This window comes from Dufourea novaeangliae, unplaced genomic scaffold (genome assembly GCF_001272555.1).
Source record: "Dufourea novaeangliae isolate 0120121106 unplaced genomic scaffold, ASM127255v1 scaffold11, whole genome shotgun sequence".
NCBI lineage: Eukaryota > Metazoa > Arthropoda > Insecta > Hymenoptera > Halictidae > Dufourea > Dufourea novaeangliae.
Window position 1 is genome coordinate 1465683 of NW_015373895.1, and position 20535 is coordinate 1486217.

A 20535-nucleotide genomic window follows, 5' to 3' on the forward strand; every position below is an offset into this window, starting at 1 on the left:
CCACAATACAACCGGCAAGACAGATTTTTGAAAACTTCATTGACCTTCCCGTTTGTCCGATTTGACTGGATGTATATTAATAATCCTCCGACAGCCCAGCAGCCTAAAGACAACATCCGGAAAGAAATTCAAGCTCTGGAGCCAGCCAGATTAAAGGCTTAAAGGGATATGATAGGATTAGGGGTAATTATTCTCAATAGGGAGCTCCTCACCGATTTGGATGACCTTGAAATATGTTGTCAAGGTCATCATTCTAAACAACTTTTCCATATAGATGTTACCGCCGTTCAGCCTTCGTTTCCGAGATATTTAGGAAAATATGTTTCAAATTATATGATACTTGTTCAGGTTTTTATTTATTAATTAATTATTATACCACGTATCCAACATCCCACCAAACACAAGACACACTCACGCTGTGCTCTGGGGCCCGACAAAGAAACTTCTTTCCTGTTTTGGAGATATTATTAACTAAACTTGTATTTGGAGGGATGTTGAGTACGTGGTATAATAATTAATTAATAAATAAGATGAACGTTCGCTGAATTTTATTTATGACTGTATAAAATGGGTTAGCAGCCCAGATAGCTCATGATGCCTTGAAGACGCACATTTTACGGTTGTTTTACGTCTAAGGCGTCTTTAAGCCGTCTTCAAGGCGTCATTAACCCATTTGCATCACCAGCGCACATTTCCGCGCAATTTCTCTGGGCATTGCTTTTATTTCTTCTTTTATACGTTTTGAAATATTTTCATTTAGATACAATCAACAATAATTTTGGTGATGTGGACGAATTTTCCACTTTTACGTGTGATGCAAATGGGTTAAGCGTCATGTGCTGTCTGGGAGGAAAGTTATTTGAATGAACTCTGTCAAAGCTACTGGGACGTCGTATTTTTCATGGAAAAACGTTCAGGCATAAATTTAATCTCTTTTCATTTTGGAAAGAAACAGTTGTTAAACATGTGGGTCTTTGTGCTCCGTGCGTATTAATTCCGTCAAAATAATGGCTGCACGCTTTTTACTTTCGTGCTTGTCTAACTTTTTTGTTCCCGAGTAAGGATCCCCGCACATCGTGAAATAACACTAGGCTCGCTGCGATGCACCTGCTTCCGCGCGGAAAACGGAAAAATGGCTGGCACTGTCGTTTCCTGGTGCGTTATGCACGTTGCTGAAACCACGAAACGTCCAGATATTCCGTCAAACTCTTACGAGATGTTCACTTTTCATTCTGATATACATTCAGAGTCAAAATTGAGTATACACTTTGAAAGTATGTGATTTATTCATATTTGTTCTTCGAAATTTAGTATCTAACATTTCGCATAGATACTTTATTACATTGAGATCTGATTACTGTGGAGGAGGACTCACATGATCGAAAGTGTTGTCCAGCAAAAAAATTGTAACCATCTTTGCTGTATACAGAGTATTCAACTACTAGTGGGAAAAAATTTAAGGGCTGATATTTTGGGGCAAAATAAGACGAAAATCAAGAATAACGAAATTGCGACAAATGCTTCGTTTGTTAGTTATAAGCGTTTAAAAATTGACCCAAATGATGGCAATCCACACACACGGAGTTTCAGCGGGCAGGGTTCGTAAGGGGCGTACAATCGCTTCAAAGACTCAACGACTTGTATCGCATTAATCCTGATTACTCGATAAAATTCTTAAGAAACGTAAATATCTACGTACGAATATTTTCGAGTAGAGAGAGTTAATATCCCCTCTGGTTGTCACATGCAGCAATTGTCCTTTCCACGAATATCCATGAAATTAATCCGCACATGCACGTGCACCACAGAAGTCCGCGATAAGTGTCCACACAAACACTACGCGATTGTCCCGTCCGCGAAAAGTGTCCACACACATTGCGCGATTGTCCCGACCACGAAAAATGTTCACACACTGCGTGATTAATTAGACACGCACGTGGTTCCTCCGTTGCGTTTACTACTGTCCACGTTATGCAAAACTAACACCCAAAATAACTAATGTATAACTATTATTTACGGTAATTTTTAATCTACACTAATTAATTTATAACTACTATTCATATTAATGTTTAACCTACAGTAATTAATTTATGACAACTATTTATACTAATTTTCAACATGCAATAATTAATAAAACCTGCAATAATTAATAAAACCTACAATATTTAATAAAACCTGCAATAATTAATAAAATCTACAATATTTAATAAAACCTACAATAATTAATAAAACCTGCAATAATTAATAATACCTACAATAACTAATAAAACCTACAATAATTAATTTGCACTATTTATAACAACGACGTACGCTACACTACTAAGTAATCACTACGTAATCGCTAAATAAACTAAAACTTAGTTTTCCGAACATGAACTCTATTTACTCGGGTAATGCAAAGATCTCCACTCTTTCATGATCAATACTTTTTGGGAAGGAAAAGCTGTATGGGAAAGTGTTTTGTAGGTCACGTTTGTCTTCGCATATTCTTAGAGCAACATCTGTATTTTCTTTTCATACACCACTCGAAGCCACTTGGCCACGATACCGAGGGTGTGCAAGTCTGGACATTATAAAACTGTCTCTTGTCTTCTACAGTGCGACCACTCATGGATTGCCTGTAACGTGTTGCTGTCATCGACGAATACCTTGCCTATTATGTTTTCGGCTGTTTCTCTTGACATTAACTTCTAAAAGTAGTAGTAACGTCGGCTACCAATCGGAGCGCGTAACCGCGGGGATTCGACCCGCAGACTCGCGCTCTGATTGATCAGGCTTTTTCATTAATATCTCGTTAACAAAGCCTCGGATAACATTTTCGTTAAGGAAAAAGTTGTTTCAAATCATCCCAAGAACCCCTCATTTCCGGGAGTCGAAGCTATTATGGGACACCCTGTATATTAGTTACTAGATTCGTCGTTACTTCACAGCATATAGTATTGTATAATACGTTATAACAAAATATGTTTAGTACATCATGTTTGGTATTATAGTAAATGAACTCGCATACAGTAATGTGTAAGTTGAAAATGATTGGAGAATGATTCACGGTAGAAGTGTACGATATTCCAGAATTTAATGAAATCCAACGATCCACGAAGACCAACCACAAAACGAGTCGTTCATCGAACGAAACGAATGCTGCTATGCTTTTTCTTCTTTTCATTCACCTTCGCGAAGCTATTTCGAATCGTTCACTGAAAATACAAAGTAGAACGAGTCCTTCCCGTGGCAATTTTCTGCACGTGTCGAGCAATTACCCCCGCATGTTTTCGATTGCTGCCAGCGGGAACGATTATTGCCTCGAGTTAATTGCAGAATTCAATAGAAAACATCCTTGAAGCTCACTGCTTCTTAGGCTTCTCGGGGATCGACGAAATAAATGGAATCACATGTACCTATTTTTATATTTTGACCATATATGATATTTAATTGGGACAATGCTGCAGACTATTCTTATAGGAACTAAAGTTCAGTATAATAATAATTAGATTGCGAATGTTTACGTAAATATAGAATTTTCTGGATTAATTGTTCAAATCTGGACGTAAGGAAAGATTTCTTTGCTTTGTTAAGGGTTCTAGTAGATCGTAGATAGGTACTAGGTTCGAAAGTAAAAGAAAATCTGTATAAACATTCTGCAACATTTTGCTATACTGAATTTTAGAGTTTATGGCTAACGCAAGACACTTTATAATTTAATTCAGTTAATTTTGTCATGACCGAATTTATATTAATATTGGAAAAATATTCGACAATATTTCTTGGGTACAATATTATTTATTGCACATACATAGAATAGTTGTACAATCACAACTAAAAATTCAATAATCACAAAAGGCATAAAAATACAGTAATGTTATATTTTCTGACTAGATACAACAGATAATGCAGATCATATTTAATTCACTAATCGCGGTTGATTGTCAACTATTTCAATGCCGACGATTTCATGTGGTACAACTTCATTGTTGTTGTACTCGATAAAATACTGGGACGAATAGGTACTAACACATCTAACGATCATGTTCATAAGTATATCCATTTCTTCCCCTTCTAAGATTGCACATTGATTAATTTTATTTCTATGATCATAAGTTGAATGGAATCACTTGTCAAGCCGTTCCAAGATACGTGTTACGCCTCCGAGAATACATTGACTTGTACTACTTGCCAGACCATCCTCCAATGTCTGCATCTGACAGTCATGCATAGTACTATTACTGTCTTATTGGCATGGGCGTAGCCACGGGGGCCAGGGGATGGGAAAAGTGGCTTTTGCCCCACCCTAGAAGAAAAAAATTGGATTTTGCACACCCCTCCCTTCCCAGAATTACAAGATTTTTGCGTAATATTTAATATTGCAGTATAATTTGAAACACGACCAACAACCTCTATTAACAAAACGCATACATTTTCAACGATTTATGACTTTAAAAACAAAATAAAGTGTTAAGATTTCGTTCGGACTGCAACTTGCAAAATTCTACTAAAAACTGATTATTGACAGATTGTTTTACGTTCAATTACAATCACTGTTTTTCCAAAAACAAAAACAGTCGGTCTGCCGTGAAATTAACGTAACAGTTTTCTTTGCAACGGCGAGGTCGGTGTATTTTGTATAATAGCAAGACGAAATTAAATCTGACGAAAGGCAAGACTCGCGACCAAGGCAACCAGCCGGCGACGTGGCAACGAGGAGAGAGAGCACGCGGACGGTCGGGCAACGAACAAAAGGCACACCTAAGAAACAAGGTTAACGAACGTTGGCCAGAGAAACAACGTAAACGGCATGCAAAAATAAAGACTAGTGTGCCGTAGACGGGGTGAAACGGTTTTAATAGCATGGTCCTCGACGATGCACACGCTTCACCTTTTTCTTCTCCACCTTTGGACTAAAAAAATACTGTTCAAAGCATTATACTGATCTGACAAGTTAGAACCACTTCAAAAACTCATGGAAGTTGCTTATTTCGTCGTTGAATTCCGCAAAAAATCCACGGTGATAATAATGATACCCTTTTTCTTGAACCGTCTCTAATCAATTTTGAAGCATTACACTCATAGGAGTTGGTTAGAGATAGTTCAAGCTTTTTTTTTTGTTCCTATCTTTTTAATACCCAATGATCGGCGGTTTAAACCTTTTGAAGGTTACTCCTGGTAATATATATCAAGATCAAGGTATCGATTTATCCAGATATTTTATAGAATACTCGGGGAGTACAAAATTTAAATAAATAGACTCAGTATTATCCTCGATTCACAGTATTTTACTGAGGATAATGCGCAATTAATGGCTGCAAACGTAGGACTTGTTTGGAAAAAAGCTTTTGGATCAAAATTCTTCTTTATGATCGATTCCGATTGCTCGATATTATTAAATAACATAGAATTTATATTTACGATCTTTTTTCTGTATCGAATAGTTTCCGTGATATTCGATACAAAGCGAGGTCTCGATAAGCGCGACATACTAGGGTCCACTTCGGAGCATTCATGGCAAGGCGGAAAGGTTTCCAGCTTCTCATAAATTTGTTTTTTTTTCCGAAACCTAACGTTTGCTTAGCTTCTGTTTACAGTAATGTCTCGATGAGTGCGACATACTCGGTTCCGCTTCGAAGCATTCCTGGCAAGATGAAACGGTTTTCAGCCCCTCATAATTTTATTTTTTACCCCAAGGCAAGCCTCTGCTTAGCTTCTGTTTACTCTGTGTTGATTTATTCCAGAGGGGGTCCCTCCAGTGGTGAGAATAATGCCGTTACTCGTGTCGCACTCATCGAGGGATCACTTTAATACACTTTCAGTCTCAATATTGAGGACTCTCTTCATACATAGCCGACAAAAAATAATGCGTCAAATATGTATATCCGTGAGGAAACTGCTTTCTAATTCAATTTTGTAAAATATCATGGCAGTTCTCAATCATCTTCGTGAGTGTTTTTCTAATTAAAAGACTGTTGTCTAATTACAAGACATTTTGTACGTATCCATAGAAAGTGCAAATCAAATTACGCAAACGAATAGAGCACCGCGATCAAAATCAATACCGAGGGAGAGCACCGACAAAATAGGGAGGGGGGGCATGGGTCATGAAAATTGGCGAAACAACGCGATGGGAAAAAGAAGAGGAGAAAGGGAACATTGCCGGTGGGTCGAATGGGTCGGTGGGAGGACACTGTAGATTGGGTGGTGACAAGATGTGGTAAAATTGCAACTGTCGAATCTCACGTTCCACGACCACACGCGCCACCTGCAGACACACCATTCCGAGAGATTTTCCGAGCTTGCGAATGGGGTTTCCCTATCAATCGATCGATGCTATTTCGACCCCGGAACGCCGCTGCGCCTTTGACACACGACTTTCGGAATTGATGGAACGGCGGCGTTTAATGTTATGTCGTTCTATTCGAGCTTTATTGGGTTTTCGATTGCTACGTGGAGGCTTGAGCTCCGTGACAAGCTGAAAACCAATAAGGGTTCGTAATTTCACGAATTCTGGATGACATGTTGCATAGAAAACAGCGCCCTGGATCCTGCATCGACATAAAATGATAACTAGACTGCGTATTTTATGCATTTATGGCTTGTAGAAGTTGAGTATAATCGATCTTTTATTTTATATCCATCTCACTATAATCCCTGACACAAGAAAGATTTTCTTATTTCTGCTCCTGTCTTTATAAACCAATTCATAAAATGAGATTGTGCGTGAAAAATGTACAGTCTAGAGATAACCAATCCTAAGATTATCATTTGCAGGAGATTTCAAATAATTACACTATTTACCATGTAATGTCAATGTCCCTTTTTAGTAATCACGTCTCGATTTCTGCTCAGTACGTATATTTGTTATTTAATATAAAAAGTTAAATCATAAATTAGTTATACAAAGAATTATTTAATTTTGTTCAGTATTTCCGTACAAAATTCTGCAATGCACTGTTCAATAATAGCAGCATTTTAATAAAAATAAGTTTAATAATAATTCTGCCATCGTAAAGAAACGTGATTTAAGTGGTTCCGTTGCGATTGTGAGTTACACGGGAAGGGTGGGTTTCTACTAAAAAAAATTACGGAATCTTTAATATTGTTCGCCAAAGTTTCCTATAGGCACTTCCATTTTCGCTGAGCAAAAATAGGGACATTTTGTCCTTCATATTAAATTAACTATGATCAAGTTAAAATGTTTTCGAAAATACTTTTATTTAAATTTAATTATAAAAGGAGATTTAGATTTTATATCTAATAAGTTTTTTCGCCGATTGTTGCATAAATAAATAATAAAAATCAATTGTTACGATAGCAGAAAATTGTCCCTGTTGTATGCTCGATACATTTTCTCACAGAACTTGTTTCACCTATTGGTGACCTACAAATCATTTGAAAAGAGGGAGGAGCCTGACCTAATCACGGGATAGGTTATCGGACGATGCCTGTGAAATTGTGATTCGAGCGATGGGCAGCGTTCAGCGAACGATTCGAGGAGGCTGGGGGCAGATTATCGATCAGATTGTTTGGAAGACGTAGCCAGCTGTTCGGTTCGCAGGCCAACGTGGATATCACGGCACACACGCGGATCCGACAACTCCGATGACAGGTTTCGAGGGCAGACGAGGTGAAATTGTCGGATCAGCGATTGAAATTCATACCGAAATTAGGACGTTGGCTTATAGAGAACACGGTTGAAAGGATGGTACCATCAAACAGAACCTCATTCTTTATGTAAAATAAATCAAAAGTGCAGAATAACATTTTTTTATCCAGAGCTTAGTTTCCAAGATAATGGATGTTGAACATCAGTATAATTGAACGGGACTTTTCTAACGCGTCTAGTCATTGCATTCCAATTCTACTTATTGCTGGTAGAGTAAAGTAGCCAAATATGAGACCCATTTCTTTAAGCACGCATAATTTTGAATTAAAAATACTGAATTGAAAATACTTTTATTGAAATACACCACACGTTTTAAATATAAGATGTGTACACTTTTACAGCATATTAGAAATTATAACAAAATAGATACAGTTCCATCATAATAAAATAAAAATGATAAGTATGCAGAAACGCGAATTCAAAAACTGATCGCTTAATATGAGACCCAGGTTTCATCCTGTCAAAACTTATTTTTTCTTTTGTTTTTTCACACATTGGCCATATGAAATTAATTGCGTCTGCACCGCAGTCTTCATGGGCCCACTGGTAACATTTGATACATTGAACCTATTGTTCACCAGGTACATCTGAAGAATAAAGTCCTACACAAAACAATCATTCTGCATCATAATTTTCTTCGTCATCACTTTCATCGTTCAAAACAATGTCCTTTTCATATTCATCAGTTGAACTATCACTTTTTACGCGTATCCTTGTAGTGCATTTTTTAAAATTGTTTGCGACGTTCAAGACTTCTCTGTAACGGAGAGAGACTAGGGTCTCATATTAGGCTACTTTATCCTGCTAATTGTACACGCTTTTCAGAATGAGTATTAAACCCTTCAATACCCAGACCCTTAAATCGTTATTTCAAAATTATAAGACTGAATATATGTTGTATCTTGTTATTTTAAAGTAAAAAATTACCGATATTAAACCATCCTATTTTTTTCGTTTTGGTGGCAATGCTTGAATTTCTCAACAGAAAAAATTGAAATTCACTTTACCATGAATGAATTTACGGATCCTTACTGACAAAAGTTAAATATTAACCTGCGACAGAATTCAACGCACTTTTAAAATGAGTGTTGCACCGGTGCAATTCTGGACGTTGAAGGGTTAAAATAAATTTTCTTGAAAACTAAGCCTTCGACGAAAAAAATGTGTGCCATAATTTCGGCGACACCCGGTATATCTCCGTGTAGCATTTAGACTCTTTTTTTCTACCATTGTCTCGTCGCGAGGATTCAATCAGCGATAGAATTGCCGACGTTCTGGATACTAGCCATTCGAAATAATAATCACAGATAAATCAACGGTATTATATTCAGTGTAATGAATAAATTGGTCGAGTTATTGTACACCAAGGTATAAATTAACGCGGACGTCAGCGTGTCGCGCTTTGTTCGATCTTATACAATCGAAACTCGAGATCTGCGCTATGAAATCCCTACTGCAATGCAATGGTACCGGACCTCTTTGATGCAACGGGTTTTACAAATGCGGAAAATAATTGACGATGTATGAAACAAGGTGTATGTAAAGGGATAAATTGGAGTAAAACATCGGCATCGTATAAAAACATCAATTTTATATAGTAACAATATTTAACTAACTATATGAAATGGATATTAACAGACTGTCAGAAGTTTTTGATAAGAAATACTGTATGTGTATTCTAAGTGCAGTGAATCCTCGATGAGTGTTCGAAGGCTCCTCGGCATTGACAAGCAGAAGTCTCCAGATTTATCACGGTGACAGAGCTTGGAATTCTGAAGCCAATGATATTTGTTTCAGCCACATATGGCCATTAGTTTGTGAACTATTTAATTTTCAGTGCCAAGGAGCCTTTGTAGACTTATCGAGGATTTACTGTAGAATAGTATCACTATGAGTTCGGCACAGATAATGACGGCCTAATGGAATAAAATAAAATAAACAGAATAAATATAATGTTTAGTCGGACATACACAGCAGGAACTGTACTTCGTCGGGACAGTGGAATAGGCATCCTCTCTGAGGAGTCCAACAAAATAAAAATAATTGTTGCACAAATAACGGGATTGGAAACATTCCCTGACAGATAAATGTGACACTGAGGCCATTTTTGCTTACACATAAGGACACTTACGGTGACATCAGGGCAATCTTTGACCAGAGAGTAGAATGAGTGGCATGTTCTTGGTCAACAAGCAATATGTATATGATCACATGCGATTAAATAAGCTGCTTAGATCTGTACTTAACACTCTCATGGTCGTTGATCGGTTTTTTTATTGAGACCCAGGAATGAGTTTTCTATAATTCGTGTTCTTCCTCAAGTGCATTTTTTTTCTATCAATAAATGAATTTGAGGCAAGATAGTGGTAGACATTTCCTGAAGGAACGTTTTCCTGCGGGTATCTCCGTGTTTCAAAGCTGCGGTCTCGTGATGGAGATAGATGAGAGGAGTTCGCAGTAGCAGATGTTTCGTATGGTCGTGGAACGCGAGCCCCCTTCAGATTATAATAATGATCAATCTTCGTGTGTGCGTGTTACCGCGCGTATATCCGTAGTGTGCGATAAATCACAAGGTATTAATCAGAGAAAGCAAACGCACCGAAACCGATTGTCAATGGAACTGCAAATAAGTAGCATTAGATGCGGACCACCGATTACTGGTTGAGTTTACGTACAAACTTACTTAGCAAATTAAAATTCCAAGTGAACTCGTTAGTGAAATGCTTGTGTAGGACTTTATTCTTCAGATGTACATGGGTGAACAATAGTTTCAGTGTATCAAATGTTACCTGTGTGCCCACAAAGACTGCGATGCAGACGCAATTAATTTATATGCCCAATGTGTGAAAAATGACAGAAAAAATAAGTTTTGACAAGATGAAACCTGGGTCTCATATTAAGCGACCAGTTTTTGAATTTATGTTTCTGTATACTTTTCATTTTTATTTTATTATGACATTTACAACGTGTATCGTATTTCGATAAAAGTATTTTTAATCGAGAATCATGCGTGCTAATTAATAACAAAAAAACGACGGGACAATGGGTATCGGGATCTGTATGATTTCCAATCAATTCGTCCACGAACTCGTGTGATCTACGGACAGGAAGGAGAGATCCAGCCAGTATTCGTTTTATTAATTCGATTCAATCACTCTGATATTCATCGGTACGCGCTTCCACCAAAGAATGAAGGCATTGAAGTAAATAAAAGCGCCTTTCATTAAATTTCCGATTCAAGTTGAAGAAAATACTGTGAAAGGAGGCTCTCTTCGTTTCTGGTGTCTATAACGCAGAACAAATCAATTGTCACTTGAAGGATAAGAGAGATTCTTCGCCTTGATATACGGGGAAGTAATGATCGAACAGATGAACAAGAATGCAGATACCTTCTGTTCCACGGAACTTCAGTGTTTATTGACGATTTTCATCATAGTAAACTGGGTCTTTATTCAGGATTTCTTTAAATCTACTACGGACTACTGGCGAGAATAAAACTGTATTATTCCTAGTCAGCCCTTGAAACACGATTTCTTTCAAAATATTCATTAAATCATTTTGGAATATTGTCCTGTTGGTTACTCTGATTCTTTGTTTTCTTTTCTAAAGTCAGCAGAGTTTAATTCTATTTAGTGGATCAACTCCAATTCTCAGCTACATATTCTCTATGGTTCGTTTGTGATTTACAAAATTTATGTCTTTAATTTTTGCTCGGACGTATCCAAGAAATGTTACAAGATTAACGATATTTTTAAACGAGGGTTCCAAGCCTGAAAGTATTTTTAAACAAACCTTTTATTTACCTTATGTTTTTAACCAAGAATTTTTTATAGCACTTACGCAACACTAAACCTCGATTACTTCATCAACTACGTATGTTCTTGAGAGCTAGTCCGACCAAATATTTATGTAGGGTAAATGTCCCAATTACTGTCAGTGTTTCTAATACTGTCACTTTGTTTTTAATAAAAATGTGACTTATAAAGAATTGTAAACACAGAATTTTATTATTATATTGGGACTCTGATTTCTATAAAAACAGAGAAATACATGTACTTGTATGTATCTGGTAATTAAAAGTTAACGTTGAAAAATGAAGGTGCAATTTTAGCATTAAAAACGCAACTATGTAAGTAGAAAGTAATGGCGAAATCACGCTAAGAAAGAGCTGTAATTTTACTATTCAACCTATGTTTATTCTACAAAATAAATCATTAAAGTATATAAAAATTACATTAATTTTTTAGATGACAGTTATAAGAACACTGGGATTACTCGCAGATTTTAATTGATCATTAATTAATTGTTCATATTTAATGTATGAAACTATTTTTTGTAATGAAAGAGATATTAAATAATATTATGCTCCAAACTGAGATGATTTTTAGCTTAAACAACACGTAAAATGATCAAACGAAGTTATGGTACAGTCTTAAATTGGCAGTAATTGGGACATCTACCCTACATATATCCGACATTACCTACAAATTCCTATAACATACGTCTGATCAAACGTGTTTATTGATACTTATTTGACTACATGTATACATAATACACAACCATTGGGGTAACTAGGATTGTTGGCTTGGCATAACACTCCCTATCAGGCACCTTTACGTGGGTTACACCAGATGAAGTTATATATTTTAGAATAATTATTTGCATATTTATTTAACATTAAAACTAAGAATATAAAGTGTTGAACTTTCTTATTTTACACACATGAAATGTTTTATTAACTAAATGATAATGAATACGATAGATGTGTCGACATTTTTCTTTCGTTCTCGACCTGCTATAGCCGAACTCGTCCTAGTTAAGAATCTTTTGTTTTTCTTTTCTTTTTATTTCAGATGGGTAGAACGGCCGGAATCACGGAAACCATTGTTTTATAAGTGGTTAGTAATCACTGATTATATACGAAGGCATGCAGTATCCCCAATTTTTATCTTTTCTCGACATAGAAAATTATGAATGTTCTTGAAATGTGTATTAATATACCCTGAAACGTTCACTACAAAAAGTGTTATAATTTCTTCTGCATATAAAATTCCAAATTTCACATTGCAACGCGCATCTCCATTGGAGTAGCCCTATAATGCTACACCATTATCGTAGACTAAAAATGATGCTAATCTGCTTGTCTGATTAATTTCATTGGCCCTTTTGGCCTGTTCTCGTAATATCCCGGACCGCATGCGTCCTTTTCAAGACGATAACTCTTTCACAAGAGTGTTAATCAACCGAACGCGAAACACTAGTCTAGTAAGGCGTAGCCCGACGTGAAATAGAATTTCAATTTCCTGGAAAGGTGTCGGTTTGTACCTCCTAACGAGGAATGCAAATTTCGTCTAGCGTCGCGGTGTGTGACACAGACGCGCCTATATACCGAATCCCGGGCGCGTCAAAATGTATTTTAAGCCGTGTCGTGGTTTTAGATGGGGCTAAATAATTCATCCGATGAATTATTTCCACTCGCCCGCCGCCCGTTAACTAGGATCGATCGGGTGACACGTCTTCCTCGGCCTGGTGTCTCCTTGATCGAGTATAAAGTGGAAAATTTTGCAGTCATCTTAATATTTCAAAACTTTATCCGGGAATTTACACAACCTGAAGATATTAAATACCGTCACAAGCAACTTCAGCTATACTTTTCTATATTTCCTCTTTAAGATAATAATTCACGTTAATTCGTGAACCATTTCGTACACACGGTACCGTTTCCAATACATACCAATAGTAGATTATCTGTACATACAGCGGATTTTTATGTAAAATGATATTATTTAAAGTAATTTTCCGAAGACAACAGCAAAGGTAGAAATTTCTTTCTTCTTTTAAATATCTTATTGACTTCACCCCAGATAGCAGATGACGCCTTGAAGACGGCTTAAAGGCGCCTCAGACTTAAAAAAGCCGTAAAATGGGGGCCTTCAAGGCGTCATCTGCTATCTGGGAGGAGAAAGTAGAAAACACATTGCATTTGACGAAAGTATTATCTCTATTGTATTACACAAAGCCCTTACATTCAGCTCTCAGAAAAATTGCATTAATTCCCAGGTAGTACATGACGCCTTGAAGACGCCCATTTTACGGCTATTTTAGGTCTAAGACGCCTTTAAGCCGTCTTCAAGGCGTTATGTGCTATCTGGGTTATGAGATGACGTAATACAACGATAGGAAATATTCGAAACATTTCATTCAATCTTGACGTTATATGACCTTGGCGGCCATTCTATCGCACAATGTTTGAATTGGTAATGACACACGCTTCTATACAATATAAAAGAGTATAAAAAATGAAAAAATATTTCAAACATACCAAGTTTACATACCCTATTATGTTAATTATAACAAAAAAAACAGTAAATCTTTTCCCTCTTTCACATTTTTCGTATATTTAGGTACGTGAAAAACTCTGGCTATTTTAGCTGCATGAACACCCCGTATAATCGTTCACGAGAAACGGGACGACGGAATGATTTCCCTATAAATCGAGGGGCCACTTTCGAAAGCGCTTTTTAATCCCCGGATTTCGAATTAAATATTTCAACGGACCGGTGACGCGGTTGTCCGTTCCCAGGCCGTTTAATCTCAGGCTGGCCCTTGGTGTCACATCGATGTGGAATGTAGGTCGAATTTGGCTTACCCGGAATTGATTTCTCCGGTTTCTGAATTATTGTTGTAGTGCGCGTGCACTGGACCGTGTGACAATCCTTCCCTCCCGCCCTTTGTCCCTCAACGCAAAATGCGATAGAGGCAGGCAATATCAAAGCGTTCATTGTCGAACCATTTGATGCGGTTCCTCCGTTTGGAAAGTGGTTCTGAATGGTATTATTAAAAATCGCGAATTTGTTACCTATAACTACCTATCGTGATACTTATTTAAGAGTGAACAATATTATAATATTACTTAATAAAGTACAGTACCTTTCGTAATTATTAGAACGATACAAATTCTACAGTAATGTCTCGAAGAGTGCGACGTACTCGAGTACGCTTTGAACCATTCATGGCAAGGCGGAAAGGCTCCCTGCTTAGCTTCTGTTTACTCTATTTCGATCGATTCCAGAGGGGATCCCACTATTAGTGGGAATAACGCCGTTGCTCGTGTCGCATTCATCGAGGAATCACTGTATACTTTACTTCTATTTCCAGAGGCAAATAAATGTCCCCTGTACTTCAAGAATTATTCATAGTGTTCGACGGCCTATATGTTCTTCATTCTTGAAATAAGCAAAAGCAAATAGCATATTGAAGGATTAGACGGTAAAAATTTATACAAGTTTTATCGACTCATTTGCAAAATGAAAAATGAAACAAAAACATATTTGCTCTATTGAAGCGTCTGGAAATGTAGAAAATCATTGACAGATTGTATAATGGTTTCATTGTATTTAATTATACGAATTAATAAGTATCCACCTCCTAGCGGCACAGTATGAAATTTAAATGACCAATATTACAAACTTCAGACAATTATGTGAAAAATAAACGGAGTCATAATTAAATGAAAATTTTGTGTAATTTATAAGCGAAGCCTTTGAAGGCTCGTATTTGTCTGACAGTATTCCATTTGTTTTTCAGCGTTCATTTTGGAAATCGTGCTTGGCCAACAAGGACCGGTGTTCGTTCTCGAGCCACCAAGTACTCTGGTCTTTTCCAATACCACGGGCTCCCAGTTAAGCTGCTCTGCCCATGGGAGTCCGACGCCCCACGTCACCTGGATAATTAGTCCAGATCAGAGATCAGTCACCGCCGTTCCGGGACTAAGGTAATCATTTAACATAAAAATTACGCAAACAATTATACAGGGTGTAACAAAAACATTGGAGGACCTGAGAATGGCAGACTCGTAAGGTGATTTGAAGCAAGTTTTTCCTTAGCAAAAATTTTCTCCGAGACTTAGTCAACGAGATATTGACGAAAAACCCCGGACCAATCACAGCGCGAGTCTGGCTACCAATCGCAGCGCGTAGCCAACGTAACCACAGGAACTTGGCCGTCAAACTCGCGCTCTGATTGGTCGGGGTTTTTTTTATTAATATCTCGTTAAAAGCCTCGGGAAAAATTGTTTCAAATCATCCCAAAAACCCCTCATTTCCGGGAGTCGAAGCTATTTTGGGGCACCATGCATTTCTGTAAATTATTTTGCCTAAACAGAGCGTATAGGAGTTTTCTTCTCTATTCAGGATTTTGCTGGAGTGAAACTAATATAACAAATTTTATTTCCATACATAGTATCGTTGTATTAGCTGTAAATAAGTAGTTATCCTAGACAATGACATGTGGCATGTAATCATTATTAAAGGAAGAATATATATTTGTAGCATACGTGACTATATAGACCACAAAAGAACATGATTAATAATCGATTAAATAACTTAATCCTTCATTCTGGCTTTCGTTACGTAGTTCATAAAACGGCAGTTTGCACATACACAGTCTAGTGATGATAATAGGACGCGCCCATGGTCAGTCAAGTAGAACAAGAATAGGTTCAGTCGGACAAGTAGAACAGGAAGTGCACAGTCAGACAAGTGGAATAAAGATCGTCAGTGGTCAGACGACACAGTAGCAATCGTAATTAGTTAATTTAAATAGAGAGGTTTTTGATCAGTCATCTGGAAGAATGGTAGTATATAGTTTGTAGTATATAGTTTCGGGGTATATAATTATAGTATATAGTTACGGGGTTTTTCGTTAATATCTCGTTAACAAAGCCTCGGATAACATTTTCGCTAAGGAAAAACTTGTTTCAAATCACCTCACGAGTCTCCCATTTTCGGTCATCCAACATTTTTGTTACACTGTGCGTCGTTACCGATATATTCGTGTTCGAAAAACCGTTCACGACGGATGTATCCAACACAGACAGACAGGGTTTCGTTGTCCGGGGCAGGCTTCACGTAATTCCGTTTCAGTTATCGAGCAGCCTTTGTAAGATCCGCTTTTTCAGCTGGAATTTCGCGGCGTTCCCCGTAAGAGTGTACGGGACGATAGAAAAGGGGTAAGCGGATTAGCGTGTCCAGGATTTAGAAGTTTCGAGCCGCTGTAAATTGCCGGAGTTTCCTAACGTGCTCCTAGCGATCAGGACTTACATTGTACCGCCGGAAAAATCTGGCCGCAGAATCGCACGGAACCGTAATTATCGCGTAACTTTGCGGAACTAATTAATAAGTCTGCTCCCCTTCTTTATCGGGCAGCCGTTTCATAAATTGGCGCGTATTTTTTTAAACTGACGCAATTAACCCATGGTACGACGGGTTAGGAAAAACATTCATTTATTGCTAACTTACAATCAAAATTAACGCACACCCTCGAGTTGATGCTGGCAGAAGTATGCACGTTCGAGTTAACTCGAGCAGGGTATAATTTTATATTACAAACACAGGTAATGAAAAATAAAATAAAGAATGTCATGCGAATATAAAAGAAGAATTTCTATTTTAGTATTTGCATAATTTAACTTATTTCTTTAATCAGTTTTGTAACTTTTGTGAGCCTAAAATACCGTGATTCTTCACACAACAACACTAACAACAACACCAACAACAAGACCGTCAACACGAACAACTCGTTTAATCCTGGTTATTCTATTTTGCTGAGTTTCAATACGAAAAAGCTAGTCCAACAATATTTTCGGTCACTGGAAATATCGTTGATGATCAGATCTGGAGTACGTTGGTATTTGTCGGATGGTACCGCTAACGAAGACCACCGGATCGTGTAAGATTCGTATTATTGGAAGTTTGATGCTGTACGCTTGGCAATATCGTAACCGTAGCACCTGGGGAAACCATTTCCTCCTGGTAATTGAAATGTTCCTTATCCAATGGTCGTCTCGTAAGTTTGTCCACAGTTCGATGTCTCAAGGGAGAGCGTAAACTCTCGTTCGCCTGGCTTCGATATATGTGCATCACACGTTAATCGTGTTGACGGAGGGTGGAAACGGAACTTCGATCATTCAGTATTAACCATCATCGTTGCAATAGAAACATCAAGGCAATTAAATTTAAAGTATAAAAGATACAATAATAGAAAAGGATTTAATTATAGGAAACAAAGTATTCTTTGGACTTCTATACATTTTCAATATTAATTGATAGATTAGATCTTACTACATGCAGTAAGTATTCTACTTATCATACCGATAGGTGTAACTTTTTCGATTCCTCGGTTTTGTTTCTACAGTAAAGTCTCGATGAGTGCGACACACTCGAGTCCACTTCAGAGCATTCGTGGCAAGGCAGAAAGGTTTTCAGCTCCTCATAAATTTGTTTTTTGCACGAAGCCGAGCCTCTGTCTTCTGTTTACTCTGTTTTTATTGGTTCCACAGGGGAACTCCCCCAATGGTGGGAATAACGCCGTTGCTCGTGTCGCATTCATTGAGGGATCACTGTAATTATTCTGGCAGGTGTAACTTTTGCAATTCTTTGGTTTAGTATGTGATGAATAGACTGCGGATTTTATGCATTTATAGCCTATAGGTCTCTGTGAAATACAATGAAGGACAAAATTTTCATTGAATGCAACGAGATTTCTGTTTTCTTTTGAGCCCAATAAGATACTTACAAGAAGAAAGAAATTCCTACTACTGTTTTTGTCTTTATGAACAATCTTCTAAAATATGAAACCTTTCTAAATATGTCTAGTGATGAACCCATCCACTCGTCCCTTTACATACAGTATGATTTCACTAGTACTAGGTACTGTCTCTAATCCACTTGCTCGACCACGTACAATGTTATTTATTCAGGGTGGAGTGGTTGTGTCCGGATTTAAACCGGTCCCCGGGAATATCTTCGAACTCGTTGGCGATACCGAGAAATGTTTCAGATAAAAACTGAATGCTTTCTCGGAATAAATAATCTGGTATGAATGATTTTTTCGTAGGTGGACGCGTAGGATATGTGAAAGTCAAATTTGTTTTGAATCATATATTTTTTACTCTAGTAGTCAATGCTGCTCGTTATTCCCTGTGAACAAGTGTTGCCAGTATATACGCCAAAAATCCAATACATGAAGAGACATTTTAATTTAAAAATTGCGCACTGGTAGGGAAAAGGTGTCTAAATCGATCCCTCGGGGTAAAATGATTCCTGGCTGCCCTGTGATTATTAGGGGTGCCATATCGCAATGTCATTCTACAATAGTTCTCTCCGCACGTCACTAGTTGTTGCTCGAAGTGCCATGTGAATATCAATACTCTGTTTGTTGTCCCGAAAAAAAATTTTAAATTACTGCAATTTATCTAAGATAAGGTCTTTTTCAATGTTGTGTAACCTTGTCATAAACGGTTTAATGTGACAGCTGCTTCTTGCGCGGATTTAACCACAATTCAATAATAAGTTAATTAATGTTTCATTACCGCATATATTAACTTGATGTTATATTCAACCACTGAATGTGTGTTGGATGTTTAGGGTGATATGATCCCTCGCTAATAGAATAAAATGATCCCAGGAATCATTTTACCCATATGCTATATTATTGTTTTTTGTTTTAGTTACAACAATGCCCCGTCAGTATGAAAGAAAAACAACGCATCAAAGCTGTTTTTATTTAAATAAAATGTAATAACTCAAATGCTTTTTAATGTTCGTCGTATTTACTATCAGTAGGTATAAAATGATCCCCGGGGATCTTTTTATACACACACATTACAACATGATCCTTAATTTTCAAAGAAATGTGAATAAAAAATATGACTGATCACGTAGCTCAATTTTATTTAAACCAATGATAAGATAGATAGACTAACTTACAAAAACTACTTTACTTTTATTTAAATAATGAGCATTTGTATTTTTTATATAAATTACGCCTTAAAGGGATCCTTTTAGACACCTTTCCCCTACTAATAGGATGTCGGAAAGTTCTATTAGGTTTCCTGTCTTCTTGAAAAGACTCTTTGTTCTGTACGAGAACGAACTAGTATATGTTACTTTTGTTAGTTTCATGGGCGTGGCCAGGTGACTGGGTGGGTGAGTCGTGTGGGAGGAGAGGGGGGAGCAGAATCTATCTCTAATTTAAATGGACTTTAGAGTAATTTTTACATACAAAATATTGGTTGACATAATATAATACATTTTTCTCGCCTAGGGGGAAGGGGACAAAATCCAAGTTTTTCCCTTTAGGGTAGAACAATGGCCACCGTTTTCCTTCCAAGGAGAGGAGTGGTCAAGTACCTTCTATAAATATTTTTGTTTATTTTCTCTAGTTTTTGTTAATATTCACGTTCCATCCGAAATCTACCCTTACACTAGTAATACCACGTGTACCTTTATAAAGTTGATGTTCAAAAGTATGCCCTTCGACCTGAATGCAGAGATTTACACGGTCTCGAAATAATCGATCGAGCCCTTGTAACATTTCTTTCAAAATTTCTTTACATATCAGCCATATTGGCATAAGATGTTAGGTGTCACGCGTACTAACTCTACTACAATTGAGTAGTAATAGTAAATATTCAAATTAAAATATCTCTTAACCTAATGGTCCTCTAGCATAAACAGATTCATACTCTTTTATATGGAATGACGAGTCGCATCAGTTAATGCATTTGAAAATTTCGATGCCTGGACTTCACCAGTCATCTGCGGGTCCGCCTATCAAAAAATTACTTATTAAATTATTGTCTCCTTGACACAATTTATTTTTTATTTGAAACATTTTTCCGTATCGACGACGGTTTCAATGACATTCGTAGGGATCGATTTAAATGAATCGCCCTGTATTATCAGATGACATGTTATAATTATTTAACCCCAGACAGTCCCATTCCGTGTGTTAAATGCATTCTTTTTTCACTTTCTTTAAAATAAAGGGCAAGTTTGATGTTCCTTTTCGTTGAAGAGTCCTGTCTCTATACGAGTATC

At 37.1% G+C, this 20535-nt stretch overlaps 1 protein-coding gene across 1 annotated transcript in view; it reads left to right on the plus strand.

The window, feature by feature from the left end:
- LOC107190826 (Down syndrome cell adhesion molecule-like protein Dscam2) overlaps positions 1-20535 on the plus strand; it is a 153849-nt gene that overhangs the window by 64417 nt on the left and 68897 nt on the right. The window contains 1 exon segment of the mRNA XM_015579713.1: positions 15242-15428. Within this exon segment, the coding sequence (XP_015435199.1) occupies positions 15242-15428 (187 nt within the window).